This window comes from Rhineura floridana, chromosome 21 (genome assembly GCF_030035675.1).
Source record: "Rhineura floridana isolate rRhiFlo1 chromosome 21, rRhiFlo1.hap2, whole genome shotgun sequence".
Classification (NCBI taxonomy): domain Eukaryota; kingdom Metazoa; phylum Chordata; class Lepidosauria; order Squamata; family Rhineuridae; genus Rhineura; species Rhineura floridana.
This window is the reverse complement of record NC_084500.1, coordinates 5,802,945-5,829,491: the sequence shown is the minus strand read 5'-3', so window position 1 is coordinate 5,829,491 and position 26,547 is coordinate 5,802,945. Positions and strand designations below refer to the sequence as shown.

Genomic DNA, 26,547 nt, shown 5'->3' with positions numbered 1-26,547 from the left:
AATTGGTTCTGCCACCAGTGTGTGTTTGGCTCCATTTGGTGCACCTTGGGGAGCGTGGAAAAAACTACAACACCCCATAAGACCCCCAGAGTCAGCCTGCATTGTCCCTACTCCATTCCTTACTGCAGCAGATGAATAAATTTCCCACACTGTAGGCCAGAGGTTTGGCGGAAATGAGTGGACAAACGGCTTGCTAATGGCTCTAGGCCTCCTCCAGGAGCCCACTGCATTTCTACACTGGCTACCACAGAGGGACTGAACCCATACAATTCCTTGTTAACCTGTGGCTACCAAGTGAGATTTGTAAACAAGGCTGCTCAGAGCACAGCTGCCTTTAATTCTATCTGGATCCACTTTCTTCAACTCTGCCGCCACTCCCTACGAAGCTGATGCAGCTTCTGTCTCTTGTTTTGCCCTAAGGAGGAAGGAAGCTGTAGCCTGCCTCTGACAGATTTGGCGGACAGGTCTCCCACCCGAGCAGAACTCTGTTAAATCTCTCGTTGGGGATTACACACCGGCTCGCTGAAGGTTTTTAATTTTGAAAGCGGTAGAAAATACGATACACTGTCTTGTAGACTTGGATCTGGCTACCAGCCAGAACAAATAAACCACGAGAATGAAATTTGCCGGCTGTCATACGCTCACACTTGGTCTGGGAGCTTTCCCAGATAGATTTTGCAAGAGCGCACGCATCCTTTCCAGGTGGCTTTCTTCGGAGGGTGCCCCCACCCTGTTGAGATGTACATTACTGCGCATTTGCTTGCAGGGCCGTGTCAGGATTAAAGAGCGAGGACCCTTTCCAAGAGAACAGGTTTTGAATGGTGCCATAATCTCAGCAGGATGGCGAATGAGCGACTCCTGAAGCTCTTTTTCACCACCTCCTAGGCAGCAAACCTAAAAGGGATAGATGTGAGGTCTTGTTAAAAGAATCATAGACCTGGAGGGCGCTTGACAGTTCAGTCCCTTCAGTTACTTGATGTATCCCCAGTACACGGCTATCCAACATCTGCTTGAAGACCTGCAGGAGCAAACACCCCATCAGCCTTCTGGGTTATCGGGAAGGGCTGTAGCTCAGTGGTAGAGCATCTGCCCTGCATGCAGAAGGCCCCAAGTTCAATCCCCAATGACATCTCCAGGTAGGGCTGGAAGAGACTCCTGCCTGTAACCGTGGAGACGCTGCTGAGCTATACAGAGACCAATGGGGTGACTCGGATTCCTGTGTTCCATTGTACTTAACCCAAAAACATTCAAACAAAATCTGCCTGCCAATTTGACCTAGTCCTGCTCCCTCTGGGGTAACAGCAGAGGACAAGTTTTTGTCTGCTATGTGACAACCGTTCAGCCTTCTTTAGGCAGTTCTTTTACCCTTTCCTCATCCGATTGGTTTTCCGTTCTTACACACACACACACACACATTGCCCTCCTCCGGACCTGTCCCAGTTGGTCTATATCCGCCTTTAAAAGTGTGGCACCCAGAACTGGACAAAGTACTCCAGAAAAGGTCCTACTGGTGCAGAATGAAGTGGAACCAGTGGTGGCTCTTGTCAGTGGGGCAGTGGAATCCGCTCCAGGTTTTAGTCTGAACTTTCAAGGGGCTGCCCAAGGTGCTTCAGCAAGTTTGGATTACAACCCAGAGCAGATTCCAGGCAGTAGGTGCTGGCCGGGCCTGACGGAAGTTGTAGTTCAAAACATCTGGAGAAGAAAAGGTTGGGGAGGGCGTCTGTACATTCATTTGCCACAGATGGGCAAACACACAAAAACACGTACGAATAATTACCTGCCGTTTGGGTCTGCATTGATGTAATATGGTTCACTATCATCATCATCATCAGAGTTTTCTGGATTAAAAAGAACCATTCATGAACAGAAGAAAAGTGGGGACGCTTATATTACCGGGGCTGGAAAGAGAGTTTTTGGTGTAGAAATTCCTGCTCGTCCCCCTCCCACTCTTGCACTAATTAGTTTGGGATATGATCCACCAGTACACTCTCCTGCACAAGCCTAGTTGAAATTAAGGGCTCTTACATAGTTCATCTTCATCCTAGGAGAGTGTCCCAGACATTTTAGCCCTACAGACCCAATGGCTGAATTCATGCATCATGCTAAACTGTAGTTTAGTTACAATGCAAACAAGCCGCAGCAAGCCTCTAACTCGTGTGTTCCTCCTTCCCTTGTCCTCCCGCACAGCCGTGGGAAGGAGTTTAGAAACTTTAACTTAGCACAGCTTGCGACATCATCCAGACTTGCAATTCTGGTTAACATTAAACCACTTCCACACCAGGTCTCTATTTCTGACAGTACTGAATTTGATCAGTACATTTTGAGTGTTTAATGTGGTGCTCTGTGAAAAAATATGAGATACTTGACTGTTTCAATATGCAAGTCTCAGAATCAGCCCAGCTAATTACTTACGGGTTTCTAGTAGATATATGTTCTTCTGTCTCTTAAATTAACCGGAACTGAATTATGTTTGCTGTTCTTAATCTCAGATCCAATAAGTGAATTTTTGCAAATTGTCCCACTTCATCTCACGTGAGCTCAGGGCTGGGGAACATTTTTGGCATGGGGGCAGAGCACAGATCTTTATCCGGCCCACCCCATGGGCCAACTTTGACAGGTGGGCAGGGCAACCCCACCTGTCAGTCACATGATTAACAGGTATATTGTCCCTCCAACCTGACAAAATCACTTGTGCAAGGATCCCAAGTTTGGGAGCCACAGCACAAGGAACATGCCGGGCCCAGGGTCAGAGGTGGAAAGGAGCCACACAAAGAACGGCGCCGGGAGGAAGAAAACGGTTTCCACTGAATGGAAAGTCAGATTTTGGCTCAACGTCGGGAAAACTTCCTAACTGTTAGATGGTATGACAATGGAACCAGTGACCTCGGGAGGTGGTGAGCTCTCCAACACTGGAGGCATTCAAGAGGCAGCTGAACAGCCACCTGAACTTAGATTCCTGCATTGAGCATTAGACATTCCTGCATTAGACTTGATGGCCTTACAGGCCCCTTCCAACTGTACTATTCTATGCTTCTTTGATCCGTGTTTTTGAGCAAGGCACGCTCCTGGCGCCCATTGGGCAGTTAGAAGCACACCTTGCTCCAATAAAGGAACCACCAGGAGCCCACTTGAAACTCCCAATTGTTCCTTTGAAGCGCCCCCCATTACATCACATATGACATCACATGCAGGGCTCTGGCTTCTCAATAGAGTCTTGTGGGCCAGAGGTTTCTCCTCCATTGCCTTAGCTCATGGTTGGGTCAGTCCCCTTTGTCATGGTTTTTATCCTGCCTTTTGCTTTATCTTGGATTGCAGGCCCACGTTGATACAAGACCCCTAACAGTTTAAACTACGGGACCTTTGTCCCCCACCCAGACATTTGTTTACTTATAAGCATATTTGTATAAAAAAGGTGAAGGTGTCCCCGCACTTGTAGTGCGAGTCGTTTCCGACTCTTAGGGTGACATCTTGCAACGTTTACTAGGTAGACCGTATATATGGAGTGGGATTGCCAGTTCCTTCCCCGGCCTTTCTTTACCCCCCCAGCATATTCCAGGTACTCATTTTACCGACCACGGATGGATGGAAGGCTGAGTGGACCTCGACCGCTTTTACCGGAGATTTGACTTCCTCCTTCCGTTGTAATCGAACTTCGGCCGTGAGCAGAGCTTCGGCTGTGTTACCGCCGCTTACCACTCTGCGCCACGGAGGATCTATAAGCATATACTGCTATTGTATACTGCTATTTTATTTCAAAGAACGTCAAAGTGGAACAAATAAAAACCGTATAATAAAAACCATTTTAAAAAGCCCATAAAAAAACAAGGTCAACTGTTGCAAAAGGATGTTGTCTTAACTGCCCAAGTAAGCCTGGTGGAACAGAATGGTTTCCAGCGGGCATTTAAAAGTGAAAACAGAAGGCGTCTGCTGAATCTGTTGGCCAAGCATTCCAGAGAACGGCTGATGACGCTGAAGGCTCGATTTCGCGTCGATGCCAAATGAGCCTTGCCAAGTCGGGGGGATGACCAGCGCTGCTCCTGCAGATGATCTTGCTGAACTGCAACTCCCATCATCCCCAGCAAACGTGGAAGCTGTAGTTCAAGCAACACCTGGAGGGCCACAGGTTCCCCACACCTGGTTTAAAGACAGGCCTTGCCCCAAACTGCACAGACTTAAGTTGGGTGTTTGGTACACACCCTTCCATAGCTCTGCGCTTGATGTCTCATATAAGCCAAAGCCCACGATTTACCTGTCGTCTGCGAGTGCTTCCATAACTGGATTATTGTGCTGTTCTCGTAGATATCAACATCTTCCAAGACTACAGAAAGGAAAGAGAAGTCAGTTGTGGGAGGAGGTAAAAATGATTTCATTACTATTTATTTATTCATCGTTTGCTACATAAGATGTCTCAAAGAGGGTTAGGACGGTAAAGAAAAACATACAAAGATTTAAAACATCAAAAGAATAAAAACTACATTTGCTACCCTACCTACTAAAAGACAAACGCCAAAATAGGCTATCATCATATACGATTCCAATTGAGAAACGAGGTTGGAGATTGTAGCCGTGAGATCACCTTGTAGACTCGTTTCCAAGATGAAGATTGTAAGCTGAGCAAATCCCTCCCATGTGTTCAGCAGGGGCGGGTCGCTAAGGGTCATAGACTCCTTACTTTTTTGAGAGGAGGGTCCCAGCCAGGTATGAGCCAATCAGTATGAAAGGGTAGTGCGTGAGCCACTGAGAACAGTTCTTGTCCTTTTGTGCTGATTGGAGCCAATCGGAGTGAAAGGAAGCGAGTCAACCACTGAGAAGACTCTTTTCAGCAGCTAACACACAGCCTCCTCTTTCATGCTGATTGGGACGTCTGTTGTAGGGGAGTGTTTACTCGAAGACTATATGGAGACCAAGGAAGACAATGGAAAAGAGAATGTGGCTGTGAGGGAGCGCGGTGTGACTGTCTGAAAGGGACCCTGTACTTCTGAACTTGTCACTACACTGTTGGTGCTCAGGTTATTTTTGTGTGTGACAAGACTCACCAGTGCAAAGTACTGGCACCATTCTTTTTTGCTGCCCACGGCAGATGTGTTGTGCTGGCACCCACAGTACTTTTATCAAGATAGGAGTACCAACAAGTTGTCTTTTTACCAAAAAAGCACTGCGTGTGCTATAGATTCCAGGTTACCCAGCTAGGATTCTGGGATAAAGAAGCAATGGCTGCTCCCAAACAATTGCACTGTTTGTCTGCAAGCTCATTTCAAAACTCTTCCCCCCCCCATTTGTTTCGTCATAATTTTTTAAACCTTTTTTTAAACAATATGTTACCTTTTTTAAAAAAAGATGTCTTGAAAGCTTTTTTAAAAATGTTTTTAAAGATGTTTTGTTCTAATGTATTTTAAAGTCTGTTTTTATGATGTTTTAAAGTGTTTTTTGGTGCTTTTGTTTGCTGCCCTGGGATCCTGCTGGAAGGAAGGATGGGATATAAATCAAATAAATAAATAATCCCCTCTGCTTCTGATAATTAGGCTCTGGGCGCCATTTCTTATGGAGCCAAATTGGTGCCACCTGCACATTAGAGGAAGGGATCAGAGGCAGCTGGACATCCCTCCATCAGGGACGCTTTAATTCCTGCATTGAGCAGGGTGATGGACTTGGTTGGGCTTATAGGTCCCTTCCAACTCTATTATCCTACGACCCCAAGGAAACCCAAAAAGCAGGGTAATAAGGACTGAGCATGCTCAAAGGTCACCATGCTCCACTCACCACTATTCCAGTGCTAGTGAGGCGGGGATGACGATGACAGAAAACTGGTAGAGGAAAGGAAATGGAATGGAGCATGCCACTGAGAAAGTGGATAGAGAAAAGTTCTTCTCCCTCTCTCATAATACTAGAACTCGTGGATATTCAAAGAAGCTGAATGTTGGAAGATTCAGGACAGACAAAAGGAAGTACTTCTTTACTCAGCGCATAGTTAAACTATGGAATTTGCTCCCACAAGACGCAGTAATGGCCACCAGCTTGGATGGCTTTAAAAGAAGATTAGACAAATTCATGGAGGACAGGGCTATCAATGGCTACTAGCCATGATGGCTGTGCTGTGCCACCCTAGTCAGAGGCAGCATGCTTCTGAAAACCAGTTGCCGGAAGCCTCAGGAGGGGAGAGTGTTCTTGCACTCGGGTCCTGCTTGCGGGCTTCCCCCAGGCACCTGGTTGGCCACTGTGAGAACAGGATGCTGGACTAGATGGGCCACTGGCCTGATCCAGCAGGCTTTTCTTGTGTTCTTATGTTCTTAAAGGAAGGCATGGTTGAATGCCTGGCTGACCACACTCTACAGGAGCGGTCTGCACTGCAACATTTTGTTGCAGGTCCCAGAAAAATAGCATCATCAACAACAAATTATACTATTTATTGACAGTATTATAAAATTATGCCTGGTGCTAAGAAAATAGAAACAGAAGCAGCCTAACAGGCAGAACTTACTGCAGCCACTCCTTTTGGATGGCCCAGCCACGTTTTGATAACAGCAGGCATCTTCATCTGAAAAAGAAAAGACATGGCCTAAAACAGAGAGAAGTCCAGCACTGATCAGGTGTTTGTCCAAATGCAACTAGCAGGAGGAGCGTGTGGCCACAAGTGGTGGCCGGTGGCTCCATGTCAGCGGGGCAGCGGAATCCGCTCCGGGTCTTAATCCGAACTTTCAAGGAGCTGTCCAAGGTGGTCCTTCTAGCTACATTCACTGGGCCCGTCCTCTGGGTGCATTTGGTGCAATATCTGAAGGAACCTCCGCGCACTCAAACTGGGCATGCGTCGGCTGTGTAAACAATGACTCAAGGTTTCACTTGTCAGCTTACCACTTGGCAGTCTCACAAATTTTCTGCAGCTGTGGCAATGATCTGTAGATATGGGCTCACTAGAACAGGGAAAGCAAATGATGGAGTTAGAGGTACGGTCAAGATTTTAGCCACCCAAAGAAGCCGACGGAAACATAAGTAAATGTCAGCAGCAGGGATTTCTGTATCTATGTGTCGTGTTTACATCCCACAAGAGAAAGATAGCAGCAGGCTTGTGGGAAACCCTAGGATTGCACAATTACAAAAAAAAACCTTTAGGAAAACACACAGAAGCAGCCCAATGGGGCTGGGTGAGCATGTTCAATGGGCACAGATTGCTGGATGACCTTTTGGGGGGCGGGGCGAAACAAAACAAGGTCGGTGGGGCTATTGATTGATTGATTTTTACATTTAGACACCACCTTTTCTCCAAGGAGCCCAAGGAGTGATAAACATGGCTGTCCTTCCATCCTCACAACAACCCTGTGAGGTAGGTTTTCTTATGGACAGGGCTATCAATGGCTACTAGCCATGATGGCTGTGCTCTGCCACCCTAGTCAGAGGCAGCATGCTTCTGAAAACCAGTTGCCGGAAGCCTCAGGAGGGGAGAGTGTTCTTGCACTCGGGTCCTGCTTGCGGGCTTCCCCCAGGCACCTGGTTGGCCACTGTAAAAACAGGATGCTGGACTAGATGGGCCACTGGCCTGATCCAGCAGGCTCTTCTTATGTTCTTATGTTCTTATGTTAGGCCGAGTGCCTGGCCCACGGTCACCCAAGAAGCTTCATCGCTGAGTGGGGATTAGTACCCTGGTCTCCCAAGTCCTAGTTCAACACTCTAACCACTGCACCACCACTGTCTCCAGTGGAATGGAACACAGGAAGCAGCCATAGACCGAGCCAGACCATTGGTCCATCCAGCTCAGTAGTGTCCACACTGACTGGCAGCGGCTCTCCAGGATTTCAGACAGGAGCCTCTCCTAGCCCTACCTGGAGATGCTGGGGTCAACCCTGGGAGCTTCTGCATGCAAGGAGTATCCCAGAAGAGGGCCCGACTGAACAGGAACACTCCACACACTGCCCAGGAGTGCATTCCTAAAATCCATGCATGTACATCCAAGATCGCCACTTTGAGCACAGATGCACTTGTGGAATTTATTCTATAACTAAATCAACCATGACTAAGATTTCGTACTGACCGTCTCGAAAAAATGGAGGGCAGCATGAAACAACGGGAAAGAACCCTTAGATACAACCCAAGTGGGTCTTGTTCCCTGGGGAGGAACCAGGGAGCCCCCCAGCTGTTCTTCTGGCCTGAACAGAGAGAGGCCACAGACTGAGAGAGAGCTCCGTAAAACCTTATTCAATCAGAGCTTACCGTTTGTTCACAAAGCCCAGCTTGTTTGAGTCTGTAAGGAGCAGCATAACTATCCTGAAAGACACTGCCTAAAGAGCGAGGAGAGTTTCAAAATAAGTTACCCCCCTGGACTTACATGTAAGCAGTTTCCTGCTCCATTCGCAACTCTGAAAGGACAACAGAGTGACTGTTATTTCACAGATCATGTAGGTCACCCAGACATTAAGAAGCCCGGCTCGAGCGTCCCTGTGGGGCTGCAACCAATGTATGTGGCAGAGGATGGATGGGTGGAGAGTAGAGCAAAACAAGCCTTGCACAGGGTGAGGAAACAAGATGGCCATGCTCATGCCAAGGAGGGGAACAGGACAGTGAGGCATCTGCGCTCAAAGGACCCATCTGCACTAGACTTTTAAAGCAGTATCGTACCACTTTAAACGGCCATGGCTTCCCCCAAAGAATCCTGGGAACTGTAGTTTGTGGAGCTGAGAGTCATGAGGGGATCCCCCTATTCCCCTCCCAGAGCTACAATTCCTAGAGTTCCCCTTGACTGTTAAGCCACTCTGACAATTGTAGCTCTGTGAATATGCTGCCTTATCCTGATCCCAGGTTTCCAAGTGCTGTTGATCCATGAAAACAGGAGTCGAATTCTGGGCAAAGGTAAGGGGTCCTTAATGGCTATTCCCAAGCCCCACCTTCTAATTCTACACACCCTAGTTTTAGACAAACCATGGTGTCCGCTAATAGCCTTCTGGAAGCCGCCTAGTGACTGAATCGCCTCTGAAATTTCCTCCATGTGGTCAGTGCTCAAATCACAGCATCCATTTCCTTTATCTGAGTCGTGCCGAAATTGCACACTTACCTTTCTCAAAATGTTGATACGTGGGCTCAGCACAGGCTTCCTCTGAAAAGTAAAGCCAGAGTTAGGGATGGATAGGTCAGCTGTTGGCCCGTGTCAGATTTGCACATCTTCATTCATAAATCCATTTTCCCCACATTTAAAAACAAAACCAGAAAAACTCATATATATTAATCCTATTTGAACAGTTTTTTTCTTTGCACAGGACATTCAAGCTTTTTAGGTTTTGTTAAATTATTCAGAAATACTTACCAAGGTGACTTGCAGTGAAAGGATGTTGGCTTCTTTTGCTAAAAAGAAGAAGAGGGTGGAAAATAAAACACACAAAAGGAAACAACCAATCATGAACAATAAAAATCAATAAACAATGAACATCAATACACCTTCGTTTACACATACAAAGTGATACGTGCCATCCAAATGTCCGAATAGGTGCCCAGTGAAGTTGGCATTTATAAAAAGTGCATTCGAGTATAGCGAGGGCGTTCGGGTCTTCAGACCAATGTGTAATCAAGTACAATTTTTCCCCACAGGCCACTTGAAAATTGCCGAGGATCTTGGCAGACCACTTAATGATTTTTCTGCCTGTTGTAGCTATCGTCATGCACCGTGCTAGATGCTATATGATTTTGAATTGTATTCTGATAGCTTCTTCTATTTCTGCTGCTGTATTTTATCGTATTACAATTCGTATTCCATGGAATCTAAATTGTAATACAATCGTACTTCAGTTAACAAGGTAGATACGTTCCTGGACACTACTTCTTTAACAGAAACTTTGGTACCAGAGGTAGGAATAACATGGAAAGAAGAGGGAGAGGTTCCTACACCATAAAAAAGAAGAGCAGTTCAACATATTTCAGCAAACTTTTTATTCAAAACTAACAATATGTGTGTCTGAAATGAAACAACCAGGCGGGCTCTCCAACTCTGAAGACATTCAAGAGGCAGCTGGAAAGCCACCCGTTGGGGATGCTTTAACTCAGATTCCTGGATTGAGCAGAGGGTTGGACTCGATGGCCTTACAGGCCCCTTCCAACTCTACTGTTCCACAGTTCTATGAATATTCAATGCAGCAATGCTGGGGACTACCTGAATGAAGCTCATGGACGACTGCTGGTCCATGGACCACAGTTTGGAAACCCCTGGTGTAATAGATGGGGGAGGTTATCTTACATTTGTAATGTGCTTTGGAAGTTTTAAAACAAAAGAGTTTAAAAATAAATCCATCCACTCACATACACTGAATCAGGTGTGGGGAACCTTTGGTCCCCCCGGATGTTGCTGAACTACAATTCCCACCATTCTTGGCCATTGGCTATGCTTGCTGGGGCTGATGGGAGTTGTCATTCTGCAACATCTGGAGGGCCAAAAGTTCCCCATCTTGCACTACGCCAACCTTTCCCAACCAGGTGCCCTCCAGATCCTTGCACTACGCCAACCTTCCCCAACCAGGTGCCCCAGCCGGCAGATGGGAGCTGTAGTCCAACATATCCAGAGAGGAGCAGGCTGGGGGAGTCTGCCTTACCCCAAAGTTCAGTGACAATACAGCTTAGCCTACCTTGGTACTGGCAAGTTATATGGCATTTTTGCACACTCTTGTCCCGACACTAAAAACGCACAAAAGAAACAGTATCAGGTCAGCCATATCAATAATGCTTCTGCTGGTGCCAAAGAAGGGAGATGAGTTTAATTGTGCAAATTCAGTGGTATGATGGCTCACTAGAAACATTATACAGTAGGGCCCCACTCACACAGTGGGTTACGTTCCGGACCCCCCGCTGTAAAGCGGGACGCATTGAAGATAATGGTGTGCATCGCGCAACACGACGAGCAAAAACCGCCGTAACAGCAGAACAAGCACCATAGGACTGGGCCTTTCTGCAATTGACAACCGCTGTATTAGCAGAACGCTGTAAAGTGAAGTGCTGTAAAGCGGGGCCCTACTGTATTGAGTCGAACTCTTGGCCTATCTAGCTCAGTATTGTCTACACTGACAGGCAGCAGCTCTCCAGGACTTTAGGCAAGAATCTCTCCCAGCCCTACCTGGAGATGCCAGAGATTGAACCTAGGACCTTCTGCATGCAACACAGACGCAGTTACGGACCTTCTAATTGTACGCCTTTGTTAGTGTGCATGTTATATTTATGATCCGTTGATGTATGTTCATCTTGGCCTTCCTCAGACAAACTCAGGGTGGCCCCATCCTTGCAACAGCCCTGTGAGGTAGGTCAGGACGAGAGAGCGTGGCTGGCTCAAGGTCACCCAGTGAGTGTCATAGGGGAAGGCGGATTAGAGTATCACTGTATCACCCAACAATGCAAATAGCTCATGGAAATAGCATGGGAGAGGGACCAGATTAAGGCTACAAGTAGAGAGCAAAGGATTTAAAAAATCCTACCCACTGAACCCAGGGTCTTGATCCTATGCCCCTAATTTAGTTTTTAAAAGCCTAGCAGAGAATTGCAAATTGCATTGACTGCTAGTTGGTGAGGCTCATTTGACAGCGACAGGAAATCAAGCTTTTAGGCTGCAATCCAATATGTGTCTTCAGAAATAAGCTCCATTGGGTTCAATGGGACTGACTCCCAGGTAAGTGTATTGGATTGCAGCCTTAGCGTCATTGGCATTTAATGCCCATGGAAAGCTCTTCCAACAGAGATTCAGCAGGCGTCTTCTGTATCTTAACTTAGGTATGCTTTCACTTGGGTTCCTGTACTAAGCAGGGGGTTGGACTTAATGGCTTTGTGGGCCCCTTCCAGCTCTACTATTTATGATTCTATACTGGCCTTTAAACATTTGCTGAAAACTTTCCTTTGTTCCCAGGGTTATGCAGACAATTAAAATAAACACTTTCTGTCATAGTTGGTGATATGTTTTATTTGGTTTTTACTGTGAGTATAGATATAGACAACACACTTGCAAACAGTTTTGATGAAACTGCAGTATACCAGTAATTTTATAAATTAAATAAAAATTAATTAGCTAATGATGTCATGCCTAGTTTGGGGCCTTGAACATCCTGCCAAGTTCTGCAGAGAATTTTAATATGCACCAGGCACAGCAGTGTAGCAAATGGGTAGCAAAATAGTAACCTATACTCACGCAGACAACCACCCTGCAGGCCATGGCGGCAGGCACCCATTGGGACTGGTGGGGCAGAAGGCAGGGAGCCCAACAGTAGGCGGAGCCACAGCCAGTGCCAGCCAAGGGCAGAAGCAAGGCAGACCAATGGTAGCCGGAGGCAGAGCCAATGACAGACGGAGCCAATTCATTCTAGTTTTGTCCCCATCCTCCTCCCTGCTGAGTTCTACAAGGGTAGCACCTAGACGAAGGCAGAGGAGGAAGTGGAGAGCCCAGGCCACCTCTGGACTGGTTGTAAGGAAGAAGGCAGAGCAGCTGGGGGTTGCCTAAGGCAACCTGTGGTTGGTAGGACAGAGCCCCATTTGCCCTTATGGACTAGCACCCTCTGCTGTCTGCAGCAAACTCTCCAATTCCAGGCTAACTTAGCTTCCTGCATCATCCTTTGGGGCATGGTTTTTAAAGACCACATTATCAGAAGCCATGCATGGCCACCTGCATCTGCCCACTTTGGCAATGGCAAACGGCGGGAGGCAACACAAAAGAGGACACACTTACTTGAGTAAGAAGGAGCCACCTCAAATCTCTGCTGGTTGTCACACCTGAAAAGATACGGGAGAGTCTCTGAGTGCCCCGGTGGAAAAAGAGCACAGCTGAGACGGTCGCTGAAGCATCCACATTAGGAGCCTGTTTTTATTTTGCAATGTTTTATTATTAATATCAACACCGGAAAAAGTACATTGCATCTTAAATAAGTTCACACTGATGGAGCGCCTTTGAGCTGTGAAACCTTATAGGCAAGGAGTTTATAATGCCAGCAATTAATCAGAAACATGCCTATTAGCTACCAGGCAGAGGTCAGGGTGCTGGCTTTGGTGTACAAAGCTCTGGAAAGCTCAGGACCAGGATACCTGAAAGACTGTCGTATCCCTTATATACTCAGTCGATCAGTGCGCTCTGCAGGTGAGGGCCTCCTGCGGATACCATCTTATCAGGAGATGCGTTCTGCACAACATAGGAAGCGGACCTTTAATGTGGCGGCACCGACCCTTTGGAATTCCTTCCCCTTAAATATTAGACAGGCACCATCTTTGTTATCTCTTGGCGCCTGCTGAAGACCTTCTTCTTTCAACAAGCCTTTTAAGTAGAAACCCCAGTCTGCATCTGTCTCGGAACTGCTTGTTAAGATGTTTTCAAAGCTGTTCTTTTTAAAATTATTTTTTAAGGTGTTTTCTTTTTTAAGATGTTCTGCAGTGTTTCTAATGTTTTTGTTTGCTTCCCTGGGCTCCTTCTGGGAGAAAGGGCAGGATAAAAATGCAATAAGTAAATAACTATAAAAACATAGGAACCTGCCTTATAGCTAGCCAGACTCTTTCTTCATCTAACCCAGCAGTGTCAACTCTGACTGGCAGCAACTCTCTAGGGACAGTCAGAGAGTCTTCCACGTCACCAGCTATCTGATCCTGTTTAATCATCGGAGATTGAACCTGGGACCTTCTGCATGCAAAGCATAAGCTGTGTGCCCAGGTGTGCATCGAACCTCTGAGACACAAACCCTCCGCTTCTGTGTTTGATTTGAGCTAGACCTGGCCTGCAGCTCCAACAGATGCCACACATAGCATAGATAGCTGTCAAGGCGCAAGGGTGCACTTGAGCATGTGCCGAGTCTCTCACAGCTGAGGAAACACAACCAGCTACTGCAAACTTGTGGGGCAGGGCTTTCAAAAGAGGTGCAATGGAGACTGGTCTGTTAGGGCAACTGGGGTGCTCCCTCACCAACTTCAGTCTGCCCTTAGCCAGTCCCCACCTATTTGCCCGGGAAAAGAGATTGGCTATTAAACCACTCAGGTGACTGTAGCTCTGTGAGGGGAAGAGGGGTCTCCTAACAACTCCCAGCACCCTTAATAACCTACCATTCCCACGATTCTTTGGGGGAAAGCCATGTCTGTTAAAGTGGTATCTTAGTGCTTTAAATGTATGGGGCAGCCAGATGAGACCCAAGACTGCCCAGGTTTTAAGACTGTTTTTAGAAGGATCACCATTACAATTGCTTTTGTTGGTGGTTACCCGCCAGAGGGCCTTTTTGGTGTGGGGCCCACACCTTTGGAACGTCTGCCCGAAAGGAGTCCTTCCACATGTCCCCATCAAGATTGCATTTGTGGAATGTGCGGCTTCCAGAGGGCACTGTTAACTGTTCTTCAATTAGAGGACAGTGTTAATAAGGTGCAAATTTGAGTTTATGAATCTTTTCATACACTGCCTCAAGAGAGCTATGCTTTGTAAAGGCAGGTTAGAAATCTTTTAAATAATAGAAACAGACAGATGTGGTGGTGATCAGCTACTTACTGATTCCTCTGACTGTCCAAGCCCATCACATCCTGTTTGCCCCCTACAAGGGAAGTGGAGAGAGGGAGTGTACCACGAGCATTTGTGAGCTTGATTTATACAGAAGAAAGTAACACAGCATGATCAAGAACAAAAAACAGCTGCACTCAAAAGTAAACTGATTGAAAATAATGGCTAATGAGAGTCATTATTAACATAGCTAACTTGGGTCCATTCATTTCAATGGGTTGGCTCTGAGTAAAATTTAGTCGGGTAGAACCCAATGAAACGAGAAAAAATGCAGATTAATTGCGAGATTGCAAAAGTAGGTACATTTGCAGAGCGTGGTGGGCTGGGCATTATTTTCGTGCCCTTTTTATAGACAAGACGAAACAGGTTGAGCAACAGTGGCTTTGCCAATACTACTAGGAGAGCAAGTGTGCAAGCGGAGATTTAAACCCTGAACTACTTCCCACGTAGAATCATAGAGTTGGAAGGGGCCTATAAGGCCATCGTGTCCAACCCCTGGCTCAATGCAGGAATCCAACTTAAAGCACACCTGACAGCCAAGTGGCTGTCCAGCTGCCTCTTGAACGCCCACCACCTCCCTAGGTCATTGGTTCCATTGTCATACCGCTATAACAGTTAGGAAGTTTTTCCTGATGTTCAGCCAAAATCTGACTTCCTGCAACTTGAGTCCATTATTCCTTGTCCTGCACTCTGGGACGATCTGGCACTCTGAATGTACCCTCTCTTTGTGGCCATAGATTGGGCCCATTTTCACAATGATTTGGAGACTTACGATAAAAACCTGCTCTCGATGAACAAACTTAGGGTATTCCTGGGATACATCTATCCAGATCCATGTTTCAAATCTCACACATGAAAAGAAGCTAGACCAAGGTGCGGATTGAGGTGAGAAGTGGGTTGGGCTGGAGTAAAGCCTTACCAGACCGTTGGCATTTCATACACATGGTGACAAGAGCCCCTAACAGCATCAAGGAGAAGGCACCCCAGATCAGCTCCACTTGGCTCATAGCTTGATCCTGCCACCGTCTCAACCTTGAAAACACAAAAGCAATGTGGATGGCCAGTAGTGTAATGGCAAATTCAGAAGTGCAGTGTGCCTTCATGTTAGTCATAGCCTCTCCGCTCCAGCCTTTTTTTCCTGCTGGGTTGAGAATAATATCCTTGTTAACGCCTTCTCCCACAACAACAGAAGTCCCTAGGAGCCAATAAGCAAGAAAGGGGAGAGTGTTAGCTACTGAGAAGAGCCTTCTCAGTGGCTGACTTACCGCCTTTCACTCCGATTGGCTCCAATCAGCAGGAAAGGGCAAGGAAGCATGTTAGAAGACTCTTCTCAGTGGCTAACACTCCCCTTTCATGCGGTTTGGCTTATAGGATGCTGGGACCCTGCTCCCAAGAAAGTAAGGGGTCTAAGACCCCCTGAGACCCTGGACAACTACATCCTTGTGGATGGACAAGTAGGACACAACCACCAGCATCCACTAAATGACACAAATCGGAAGTGCAAGCACCTAAGAGGATAGGACCCTTAATTCAAAACACAATCTCAACAGATTGAAGAAAGAATAGGAAGCAACATTTAGGATTATGTGGGTGTAACCAGATTGAGGATATAATCCATTACCTGCTGTACCTTGTATTTGGATCCCAGGGAAAAATATATCATTTGGATGTTTTCTGATCGAACGTCCCAAGAAGTGGTAGTGGAACTTTTAGCTGACAAATGTTTATCACATACTCGGTAGCCCAGTTTGCATTGGCAGCCAAGAAGTTGGCCCACCATATCAAGGATTTTGCGGTATTATAGAATCCTACTCCAAGGACCGAGTGTTCAGTCTTTTAATAGATGTTTTATTTTAATGAGAGTTTTGAGCAAGAAGGGCTTTTAACCAATACTTTGTAGTCATTGTTAAGGCCTTTGGCTATATACAATAAAGTTTCTTCTGCAATTAGGATTACATCAATTAAGGAAAAATGCACGGTCCTCATTATACTAGCCTTTTTTTTTTTAGTGGGACACCATAGACACAGGCAGAGAGATTGGGCGGAGGAGCTGCGAGGACCACCTTTTTGCAAGTTGTTTGCAGGAAACCCAGGGTGCACATTTGCTCGTGGCTGCTTCAGACCACGTGTCAGCGCCACTAACAAGGTTCTGCAAGCAAGAAAGTGGGTGGTCCTGTAGCCCTCTATTCTAAGGGCTGTCATGGGATAGTCCTCTAACTGAAGGATGCCTTTCTTGGAAGGGCTTTCTGGTTTAACGCCGAAGAGCCAAAGGAAGTGAGGAGAGTCAGAGGGGCTTGAAGGTGCCCGTTAAGAGTTAGCACCCACCTGGACAGCACTCTGAGCAGGCACACACAGCTCCCTTGGTTGCAGTCTTCCCCTTTACGGGGAGAGGGGATGTGTTTCTATTTGAAGTATCGAAATGACATGTAAGTTTGCGTTAATCATCTGAAGGAACGCTGCTAATTGTACCCAGTGTTACAGAGGCCAGACTGGCCTCCACCTGAAGCCAGGCATCTAATGTCGCCAGTCCTGTGCTGTGGAACACTCTTCTGGCAGAGATTCAGCAGGCACCCTCGCTTTTGACTTTCAGGCATCTTTTGAAGGCTTTAAAAAAAAATGCTGCTGTTGTAAAATGTATTAGTCACTGTAACGATCACCTGTGTTGTTTTAATGTTGTTTTATGTTTTAACGGTGTACACCAGCCCCGATATTTTTTTCAGATGGCAGTATAGAAATACTTTCCCCAGATAAATTCTACATACTAATGTGCACGTAGGAATTTCATGCAAATCTGTGACCTTTGCAACAAAGCTTCAGTGGCTACCCTACTAGAGAGGGATGTCCTTTAGTTCTGCCTAAGGTTGCATGAAACAACAACAACAAAAGACTGGTGTCAGCACCCAACATCCCTAGGCAGCTGTTAGGGTCCTAGCACCCTTGCAGGGCCCACAACTGATGCTTGCCTTGGATCCCCCTTAAGTTTCCTTCCTTCCCCCCATCTGTCATGAACCTGTCCTAACTTGACCCGGTTCAGTCCCAGGACTCAATTCCCAAACCCAGGGCAATTGATCCTTGGCACAACCAAGTGCCTCCCTTGCTAGGGCTGAGTAAGCTAACAACAACCCTACAAGGTAGGTAGACTGCCACCACCCCTTAAACTGGCCAACCACTCTGGGCCAAGGGGTAACCCAAAGTGCCAGAATTAGACCTGCCAAGGATTCCAGCAGACAAGAGCCAAAAATGCACTCCTTGTCTTGGAGCCTTAGGCAAATAACCAAATACATGGTAGTCCATGGGCAAATAGCCAAGGTATCAGATTCAGAGCCACACTCCTCCTGCAATGAACACACACTGGTAAATAAGAAGTAGCTTTATTAAATAAAATACAAGTGCACAAAAAATAGCAGCTAAATGGTTCTTTAGAACCCACACCAGGGGGCCAGGTAAAATACAGAGAGTTACAGTCACAACACAAAATAACGAAACTAGCCAACCTGTTCTACACTTACAAAGAAGTAACAGTTGTGTAACTTCATGGTTCCACATTTCCTCAGAGATGCATAGCCTGGATAGCAGATGGAAAACAGAACCCCACACAGGTAACACCAATAGGCATGATGGAACCCAGGGGAACAAAGGCTAAACTCTGAATTATATACTTATGGGAAAGATCCTAGCAACAGCCAAGAATTAATTAGCCAATCAGGGGGCTTCCAGATGACGAAATGCTTCTGCAGTTTTCGCACCTGACTGGCACGTACTCCCCAAAGCTTCCCAGGCCTGTGGCCTTGATTGTACCAGTCACTACTCATAAGCAGGTGTTCTTGCTTGGGCCTAAGCTGTGAAAAAAATGCAAGCCATTGCTCTTCCCAGAGGCCCATTTCAGACAAGATGAAATCCCCACAATATTCTTTGCCACAGAGTCATCGTAAAAATCAGGTGTTCTTGACAGGCCCAGAATGCTGAGCAGCACCAGACAACTGGATCGAAACACTCTTTCTGGGCTGGCCCTACCACTGGCCGAGGGAGGCTGCTGCCTCAGTTGCCAGAAGGCTGGGGAACTGGAAGAGAGACTTGTAGTAAGGAGACATGCGCATCCTGCCCTGTAACGGGTGAGGGCCTACTCAGTGGCTGCCCCCGGCTCTAAAACTCCTTTCTTAGGGAGGGGAGACTGGCTCCCTCCCTGCTGCCTTTCCATCAGCAGGTGAACACTTTTCTGTTCTGTCAGGCTTGTAGAAATGGACTGCAAGGTCTTTTATAGTGTGCTTTTTTACTGGTTTTTATTCTGTGCTTTTTAAGCGATATGTTTTAAATGGTTTGAATTCCATTTTAATCGTAATTTTTGGTATGTTTTTATTTATATTATCTGGATTTGTTTTAATTTTTGTAAGCTGCTTTGAGTCCCAGTTCCGGGGAAAAGGCGGAATATAAACAGCAGCAAGAACAACTGCGGATGGGCGAATCTGTCCATTTTGGGTCCTCTTAAGCTTCTTGTTTTCCCATTCTTAAGTTCTCCACATTTCTACGTCAGTTTGCAAAAAACATTAACATCCTCACAAAAATTCAACATTTTTGTGCAAATCTCTACTGCTTTTTATATGCATTTTGACCTCATATGTGCATTGCTGCAAAGCAATTTCTGCTCAGATCATGCCCTTCTGTATGTTGCTTTCACCCATAGATGCATTTTGACACACACTTTACCTCTAGTCTGTGCATTTTTGTGCTGGAGACCTGCATTGCAAAATTCGGAGAAGTGATTATTTCAAAGGATGGCTGGGTTTCGGTTCCCATATCATCATTGTGGATAATGCCAGTTTGGTAAGTTTACCTTTAAATGAGGACTGAATCGAATTTCTCCCTCACACCTACTTGCAACCCCCAAGCTATCCTCCTGCCCTCCAATGTAGTGAAGAATGCTGTCCCGCTGCCAATGTCGAAGTAAGATTTAGCGACCAGCCCAACTGGCTTCTGTATGGGAAACTGGGAAGGGTGCCATCTCATCCTTTGGTGCAGGCAGAAAATGCCCTGGGCCAGCCCTGGATTGCTGCCTGGAGCTGCCCATGGAATCATACAATAGTAGCGTTGGAAGGGGCCTATAACGCCATCAAGTCCAACCCCTTGCTCAAAGCAGGAATCCAAGTCAACGCCTACCCAACAGATGGCTGTCCAGCTGCCTCTTGAATGCCTCCAGTGATGGAGAGCCCATCACCTCCCTAGGTCATTGGCTCCATTGTCCTACCGCTCTTAACAGGTAGGAATTTTTTTCCTGATGTTCAGCTGAAATCTGGTTTCCTGTCATTTGAGCCCATGATTCTGTGTCCTGCACTCTGGGATGATTGAGAAGAGATCCTGGCCCTCCCCTGTGTGGCAACCTTTCAAACACTTGAAGAGGGCTATCATAGCTACCACCTCTGCAACTAGGTAAGGCCACTGACAAGAGAAGGGATCCACCATAGCAGGGGCTCCCTAACTGTGGTCCGCAGACCACCAGGGGGGTCTGCATGCTTCATTCAGGTGGTCCGCAGTGTGCCTGTGAAGAATGTTCAGTGCAGCAGCCGTGAACAGCAGGTGCAGCGGTTATACCTCCTGCAGATACCATCTTATCAGGAGGTTCATTCTGTACAATATAGGAAACAGACCTTTAGCGTGGCGGCACCTACCCTGTGGAATTCCCTCCCCTTAAATATTGGGCAGGTGCCATCTCTGCTATCTTTTCAGCGCCTTTTGAAGACTTTCCTCTTCCAACAAGCCTTTTAAGTTGAGAGTCTGCGTCTGTGTTAGAATTGCTTTTAATATGTCTTTAACCTCCCCCCTTTTTTAAAAAAAAGATGTTTTTGAAGTTTTTAAAAAAAATGTTTTTAACGTTTTGTTTTAATGTATTTTAAGGTCTTTTTATGATGTTTTAAAGAGTCTTTGGTGTTTCTGTTTGCTGCTCTGGCTCCTGCTGGAAGGAAGGGTGGGGTATAAATAAAATAATAAATAAATAAATCATTCTGAAAACCTGGTGGTCGGCCCAGGAAGTGAGCAAAATGGACCGGAAGTGATTGGGGGGTGTGCACTTGGAAGGGGTGGAGAGGGTTAGCAGTAATGTTCATGGGAGGCTAGAATCAAGAAGTTTAATTTTGACTCAACTAAAACCATACATCATCTAGCATAGCGCATTACAATTGCTACAACAGGCAGGAAAGTAATTAATTGGTCTGCCAAGACCCTCAGCAATTTTCAAGTGGCCCTTGAAAGGAAAGTTTGGGAACCACTACACTAGTGTCACTTTGCCCTGGGACCCCTTAAACTTGGGAGCTGGCTCTAACCAGAAGACCTGTGAATCATGACCAACTCTGGGTGAACAGAGGCTTACAAGTGAAGGTGCAGACAAGGATTAAGAAACATTTCCCCCTTCTCTCTCTGTTTTTGTAAAAAAAGAAACTTCCAGTTAGACTAAGTGTTCTGTGTGACCTAAAAGCTTGCACACCACATTGTGAAGCTTGGCTGGATCCAATCAAGGCATGGTCTTCCTTGTTACCGTGCCCAATGGTCCATCTTTTTGTCTCCCTCAGTGTTGAAATGTGAAAATGGAAAAGCTCAGGGCAGAGGCTGAGAGAAGAGTTTGTTTCTAGCAAATCCAAAGCATAGTGAGAGGTTTGACATGAAAACCTGAGAAGAGTCCCATCAGATCAGGCCAATGGCCTGTGTAGTCCAGCATCCTGTTCTGACAGTGGCCAGCCAGATGCCTCTGGGAAGCCCACAAGGAGGACCGGAGTGCCAGAGCACTCTCCCATCCTGCGGTTTCTGGCAACTGGTATTCAGAAGCATAAAGTGGTGTTCAGAAGCATCCTGCCTCCGACCAGAGAGGCAGAACATGGCCATCAGGGTCAGCAGCTACTGATAGCCTTCTCGTCCATGAATTTGCCTTATCCTTTTCTAAAGCCATCCAAGTTGGTGGCCATCGCTGCCTCCTGGGGGAGCGACATCTATAGTTTGACGACGCACTGTGTGCAGTAAATATTTCGTCTGCCCTGAATCTTCAACATTTATCTTCATTGGATGGACCCAAGTTCTCGGGTTGCGAGAGAGGCGTTGCGAGATTAATATTCTAGTATTATGAAGACAAAGAAAACCCTTGAACCAAGGGTTGCACCAGCTCACGATACAAAGGCAGGCGACACAAATTTAGTAGTTAAAGGAACTCGGGTCACAGCCACAGTATACGTTCAATGCATGTTCACCGCACATTCTGTGCACAGCACATGCTATGTGCATTCAGTGCAGAATCCTGGAAACTGTAGTTTGTTAAAGGGTGGTGGGAACTGTAGCTCTATGAAGGATAATCTACAGTCCCCAGGCTTTCTTGGGACAAGCCACGAGCGTTAAATGTGCTTCTAAACGTATGGTGTGGATGTGACCACAGCGTGCATGGTAAGTTAGGGTTGGAGTGAATGGTTGGCTGGATTCTCTGCCTTGGCCTGTGGGATTTGGGAGATGCTGCTCTGGAGGCAACGGTGCCGTCAGGGCAGAGGCCCGAGACCAAATTCAGCAGAACGAGCAAGAACGTGGCAGGCGTGCCATAGTTTTGAAAAGTATGCGTGACTGTCTAAAGAATGGGATCCTAGCTGTGCCATTCCCCACCCAGTTCAAAAGCCTGTCTGAAGGTGTTCAAAGGCTCCCACTTGTGTCTCCCCTGTGGATGGCTGAAGGGAACACAGCAAGTCAGGAGATGCTGGCTCACCAAGCAAGGAAGGAAGGTCAGGGACTCTTGCTCAGACAGCTTGTCTAGCTGCCGTTGGAAATTCCAGAATCATAGGACTGGGGTGACAGGGAACGCTGCCAAGGGCCAGCCCCCAGAGGAATGTAGGCAACTGCCTCAGACTGAGTCACGCTGTTGGTCCACTACCTGAATACCATCTACACGGACTGGAAGCGGCTTTCTAGAGTTTCGGATGGAAGACGTTCCCAGCCCTACATGGAGATTCCAGGAACTGAACCGGAATGCTTCTGCCCGCACTGCCACTGAGCCACGGCCTTCCCCTAATCCCACCTGCCGCCCAGCTAAAAGTAAAGACCGTCCACAACCCGACAGGTTTCAATGCCTATGCACTGCAGAGGCCACCAGTGTATCGCCCAAAGAGGCTGTCCCAGAGGTGCAACCTCTGGAGCGGTTTGCACATTAAATCCAACATCTCTCTCCCGCTGCTGTCCTCTCCTAAATCACCTGAATTGACACTGCGCTCAGTGGAGGCTGACGGCTCCAATGTCAGGGGGGCAGTGAATCCGCTCCAGGTTTTAATCTGAACTTGCAAGGCGCTGTCCTGCGTTCGGTGTGATTTTTACGTGTGTTTTGATTGCTTCTTTCATCTCTTACATTGTATTTTAATGGTGTTACAAATGGCAACACAGTAAAATGCAATCTAAAACTACCAGTAAAAATACAAGCAAAAATCAGTATCTTGAACGCAGACGTGCCGTGGGCCACCTGAATGAAGCTCGCAGACCACCGTTGGGGAACCCCTGCCGCAATGGGCAGCTTTACATCTAAGTTCAGTTCTCAGAGAAGGGGGACGTGAAGAGGAAACCATAGGTCAGTGGACAGAGACTATTCTTGGGGTAATGCAGCTGCACGGCACAGAACCCAGAAGTTAGCGCCTCGAGTCGAGGAAGGAGGTGGTAAGGCACCTGAAAACAGCCCTACCTTCAAATCCCAAGATGTTCTCAGGAGCTGGAGCAGGTCCTTTTCCCTCCGGCCATCTCCCTCGCTTGCTTGTCTTCAGAAAGAGCCAACCTCAGTATGGTCACTTGCTCACGGAGACCGTGAACAGGCCTCTAATTTCCTGTTACCCTTTATGAGTCACTAGACCCAACATCCGGTAGTCGCAGCTTGGACGCGGCGGCCCTCTCATTAACCACAAGACTGAAGCAGTCACAGACGGGAACAGTGGCTCATCTGGTCCAGGTCCCAAAGCAGGCCATTCAGCCTAACCTGGGGGCTTAGATCCAGCACGTTCACTCAGAGGAACAGCCAAAGCTGCTGCATAGAGTCAGACTATTGGCCGTTTCAGACAAGGATCTTTCCAGCCCTTGGAGATTGAATCTGGGACCTTTGCATGCAAAATACATCCTTTGCCCACTGAGCTACGGCCCTTACCCCTAAACATAAAGCAAGCTTCCAGTCCTCATGGTTCTGAATGAAGAACTACCCTTAAAGAAGCTGCCTTAAGTGGAGTCAAGACTATTGGTCCATGCAGTCAGTATTGTCGACACTGACTGGCAGTGGCTGTCACAGGATTTCAGACAGGAGTCTTTCCCAGCCCAGGTTTGAGATACCTAGGGAAGAACCTGGGACTTCTTGCGTGCAACTGAAACGTGCAGTTCTGATAGCTGAATCCTCTTGCAACAGGGACTGGAAGACTTCAAGCCTAGGGGACCAAGCCCCCCCCCCCATTCTTTTTGCTATGACTCTTGGTCTACCAACCACAGCAAAATGCAAAGTCGTGGCTTAGAGGAGCCAGGTGCAAGGATGGCTTGGGACAGAGCCAATTGCCTCCTGCAGTCGACATTGCTACAGAGCAGAGACTCCAAGAGCTGAATCAGGTCGCAGAGATGGAAGCCTTTGAATAACAATAGCTGGAAGTCAAGCCATTGATTTGCCGCCAATCATCCCGTGATCCATTTATTATTTATTTCATCTCATTGCACAAGTGAATCGCTTCCCTTGAAACTCCCCAAAGCGATCTGACAATAAACTCATCAATAAAAACAAATATCAAATCCAATGGGAAAAGCTTGGGCCTTTTGGTTTAGAGAAAAGGTGAGCAAGAGGCGACACAACAGATGTGTATAAAGTTAGGCATAGCATGGAGAAAGTGGATCATTTACTCATCCTCTTCTAAGGCTAGAACTCGTGGAAATCCAGTGAAGGGGAATGTTGGAGGATTCACGACAAAAGAACGAACTTCGTCACACAGCACATAGTTGAACTATGGCACTCACTCCCCGACGAGGCAGTGTTGGCCACCAACTTGGATGGCTTTAAAAGATTAGACAAATTAATGGAAGCTAGGTCTACCAATGGCTACTAGCGATCAATGGCCAGGGATAACACCTGTTACATTTCAAGAGGGTGCCTCTTTCAAACAGATCCGAGTACCAGGCCCTATACATTTTTCACATGACACACTGTTAGGAACAGCAGCCCTTTGCCTCAAAACAGGAAGCTGATGTGTGGCAGTGGCAAACCACAGCGCCCCTTTGAATAGAACAGGAGCTGACATTTAATAGGAAATAAATGCTCCTTTAGGGTTATAGAGCCTAAAAGATCACCTCGCTCAGCTGTGAAATTTCCCCAAGTGGCAAAAGTTGGCTTGAGGGCCATTTGTAGTAGACAGGCATGCTCTAAAAGGTGGGCTGCACCTTGCTGAATTGGAGTAAAGACTGCAACAATAATTAAGAAGTTCCACTGGTAAAATCTAGGACTTCAGAGCCTAGAGGAGGGGTGGTGAACCTCAATCCAGGGGGCATGCTCTCTGTCTCCAAGCAAATCATCCCCAAGACCCCACTGATTTTGGTGATGGCAAAACATAAGAGTGATGAGGTGGATAATGTTCAAACCTTTCTAAGCAGCCAAGGGGCCTGCTGGGGATACACATTGCCCCCTTCCTGATTAATCATTTGATGAGCGAGGCAGGGGGGTAATATCCCCCCCAAGCAGATCTGCACGGGAGATTCCTTGCAAAAACTACGTGACTCTTCATAGGTTTTCATGTCCACTCTCACTACCACTTTGCATTTGCTTAAAGGCTTTAAGCAAGCGATTCTCTCAGCGCCTGCCCTCAGCTTTTCAAAAATGGTCAGGTGACCTGTAACTGGACACCTTGTCCAGGCCACAAACCAGACCCATCAAGAGGAGGGGTGCACCCTATGCTACCCGAAGGCAAAATCGGAGATGGCAGCCAATGCGCTTTAGCATCCAAGACTCCTTTTAATAGCATCCCATTTTTAGGGAGCAGAGTGTGGTGGGGCGGAGAGAGAGGAGATGGGTACCAAATGCTACAGCACAAATGGAGGGGGAATCTGACTTTGATCTGGAGGGGGGAAATCCTCATTTGAAGCTAGTATTTGAAATGGGAGGGAATCTCTCGCTGACATCAATGCATTCTTCAAAACGTGCACGTTAAATGCGTAACACAGAAAACAACTTTCACTCACGGCGCCTCTGTTCATCAGCATGCCATTCAGGAACAGGGTTACATAAAGCAACCGACCCTCTTCACTTTCAGCAGAAGGGGCAAGCCCCAAAGAATAGACCTGGAACCTTCTGGCACAGAATTCCGCACCCCTGAACAATCAGGAACTTTCCCCTGCAGCCTTCTCTGGGCAGTTGCCACCTGGTCCAGCAGAACAGCAATTTAGGGCATACTCATCTAAGCGCTACTCAGAGTGAACCCACTGAAATTAATGAACTTCAGTTAGTCATGTCTATCTCCTTCAATCGGTCTACCCTGAATAGGGCATCAAATACCACCCAGAGCTTCAAATAAATTTCATACTAGTGTTGTAGGAGAATCTCAAGAATTTCACTTTTGAAATCAAGCAGTGCTTTTAAGCTTGAGCTGCCTTAACAGTATCGTTCTGTTTCTGATGTTCAGAGGCTTTTGTAGCCAAAATGGCACTACCTAATGGCACGAAAGGCTTGGTTTTGTAGTTTAACAATTTTTTTTAATATAAAAGAACCCTAACCCAATGAGGACTAAGCATGCTCAGTGAACATGGAATGCAGACCAACCCTTTCTGCAGGGGGGGGGGGAGGGCGGGCAGAGAAGAGGGAATGGAGTATACTTGAGGAGGGCAGAGCTGGCTCACGGACACACTAAACTCCAATTTTTCACTTCTGGTTCTTTCTAAAACCCCTCATCTAACATCTGTTAACTAAGATTACTGGAAATATTTCTAATTGGGACACACATTTGATTTTTTTTGCAAGAAAATCTACAAGAATGTGCAAGAAAAATGTCCATTGGTTTTCCATTCTATAAACAGTGTTCTATAAACAGAACAAATTTGCAAGCACCAGCAATTCT

At 46.8% G+C, this 26,547-nt stretch overlaps 1 protein-coding gene across 1 annotated transcript; it reads right to left on the bottom strand.

Moving 5' to 3' along the window:
- Positions 1-526: 526 nt before the first annotated feature.
- On the bottom strand, positions 527-26,497 carry LAT2 (linker for activation of T cells family member 2). The gene is made up of 13 exons (XM_061605533.1): positions 23,163-26,497; positions 15,393-15,505; positions 14,465-14,507; positions 12,677-12,720; positions 10,599-10,647; positions 9,290-9,327; positions 9,041-9,082; positions 8,318-8,348; positions 6,850-6,908; positions 6,479-6,535; positions 4,250-4,318; positions 1,778-1,838; positions 527-894 (listed from the first exon to the last, which is right to left on the bottom strand). The coding sequence occupies exons 2-13, from the start codon at positions 15,478-15,480 to the stop codon at positions 882-884; spliced, it is 594 nt and encodes a 197-aa protein (XP_061461517.1). The 5' UTR covers positions 15,481-15,505; positions 23,163-26,497; the 3' UTR covers positions 527-881.
- Positions 26,498-26,547: the final 50 nt, after the last annotated feature.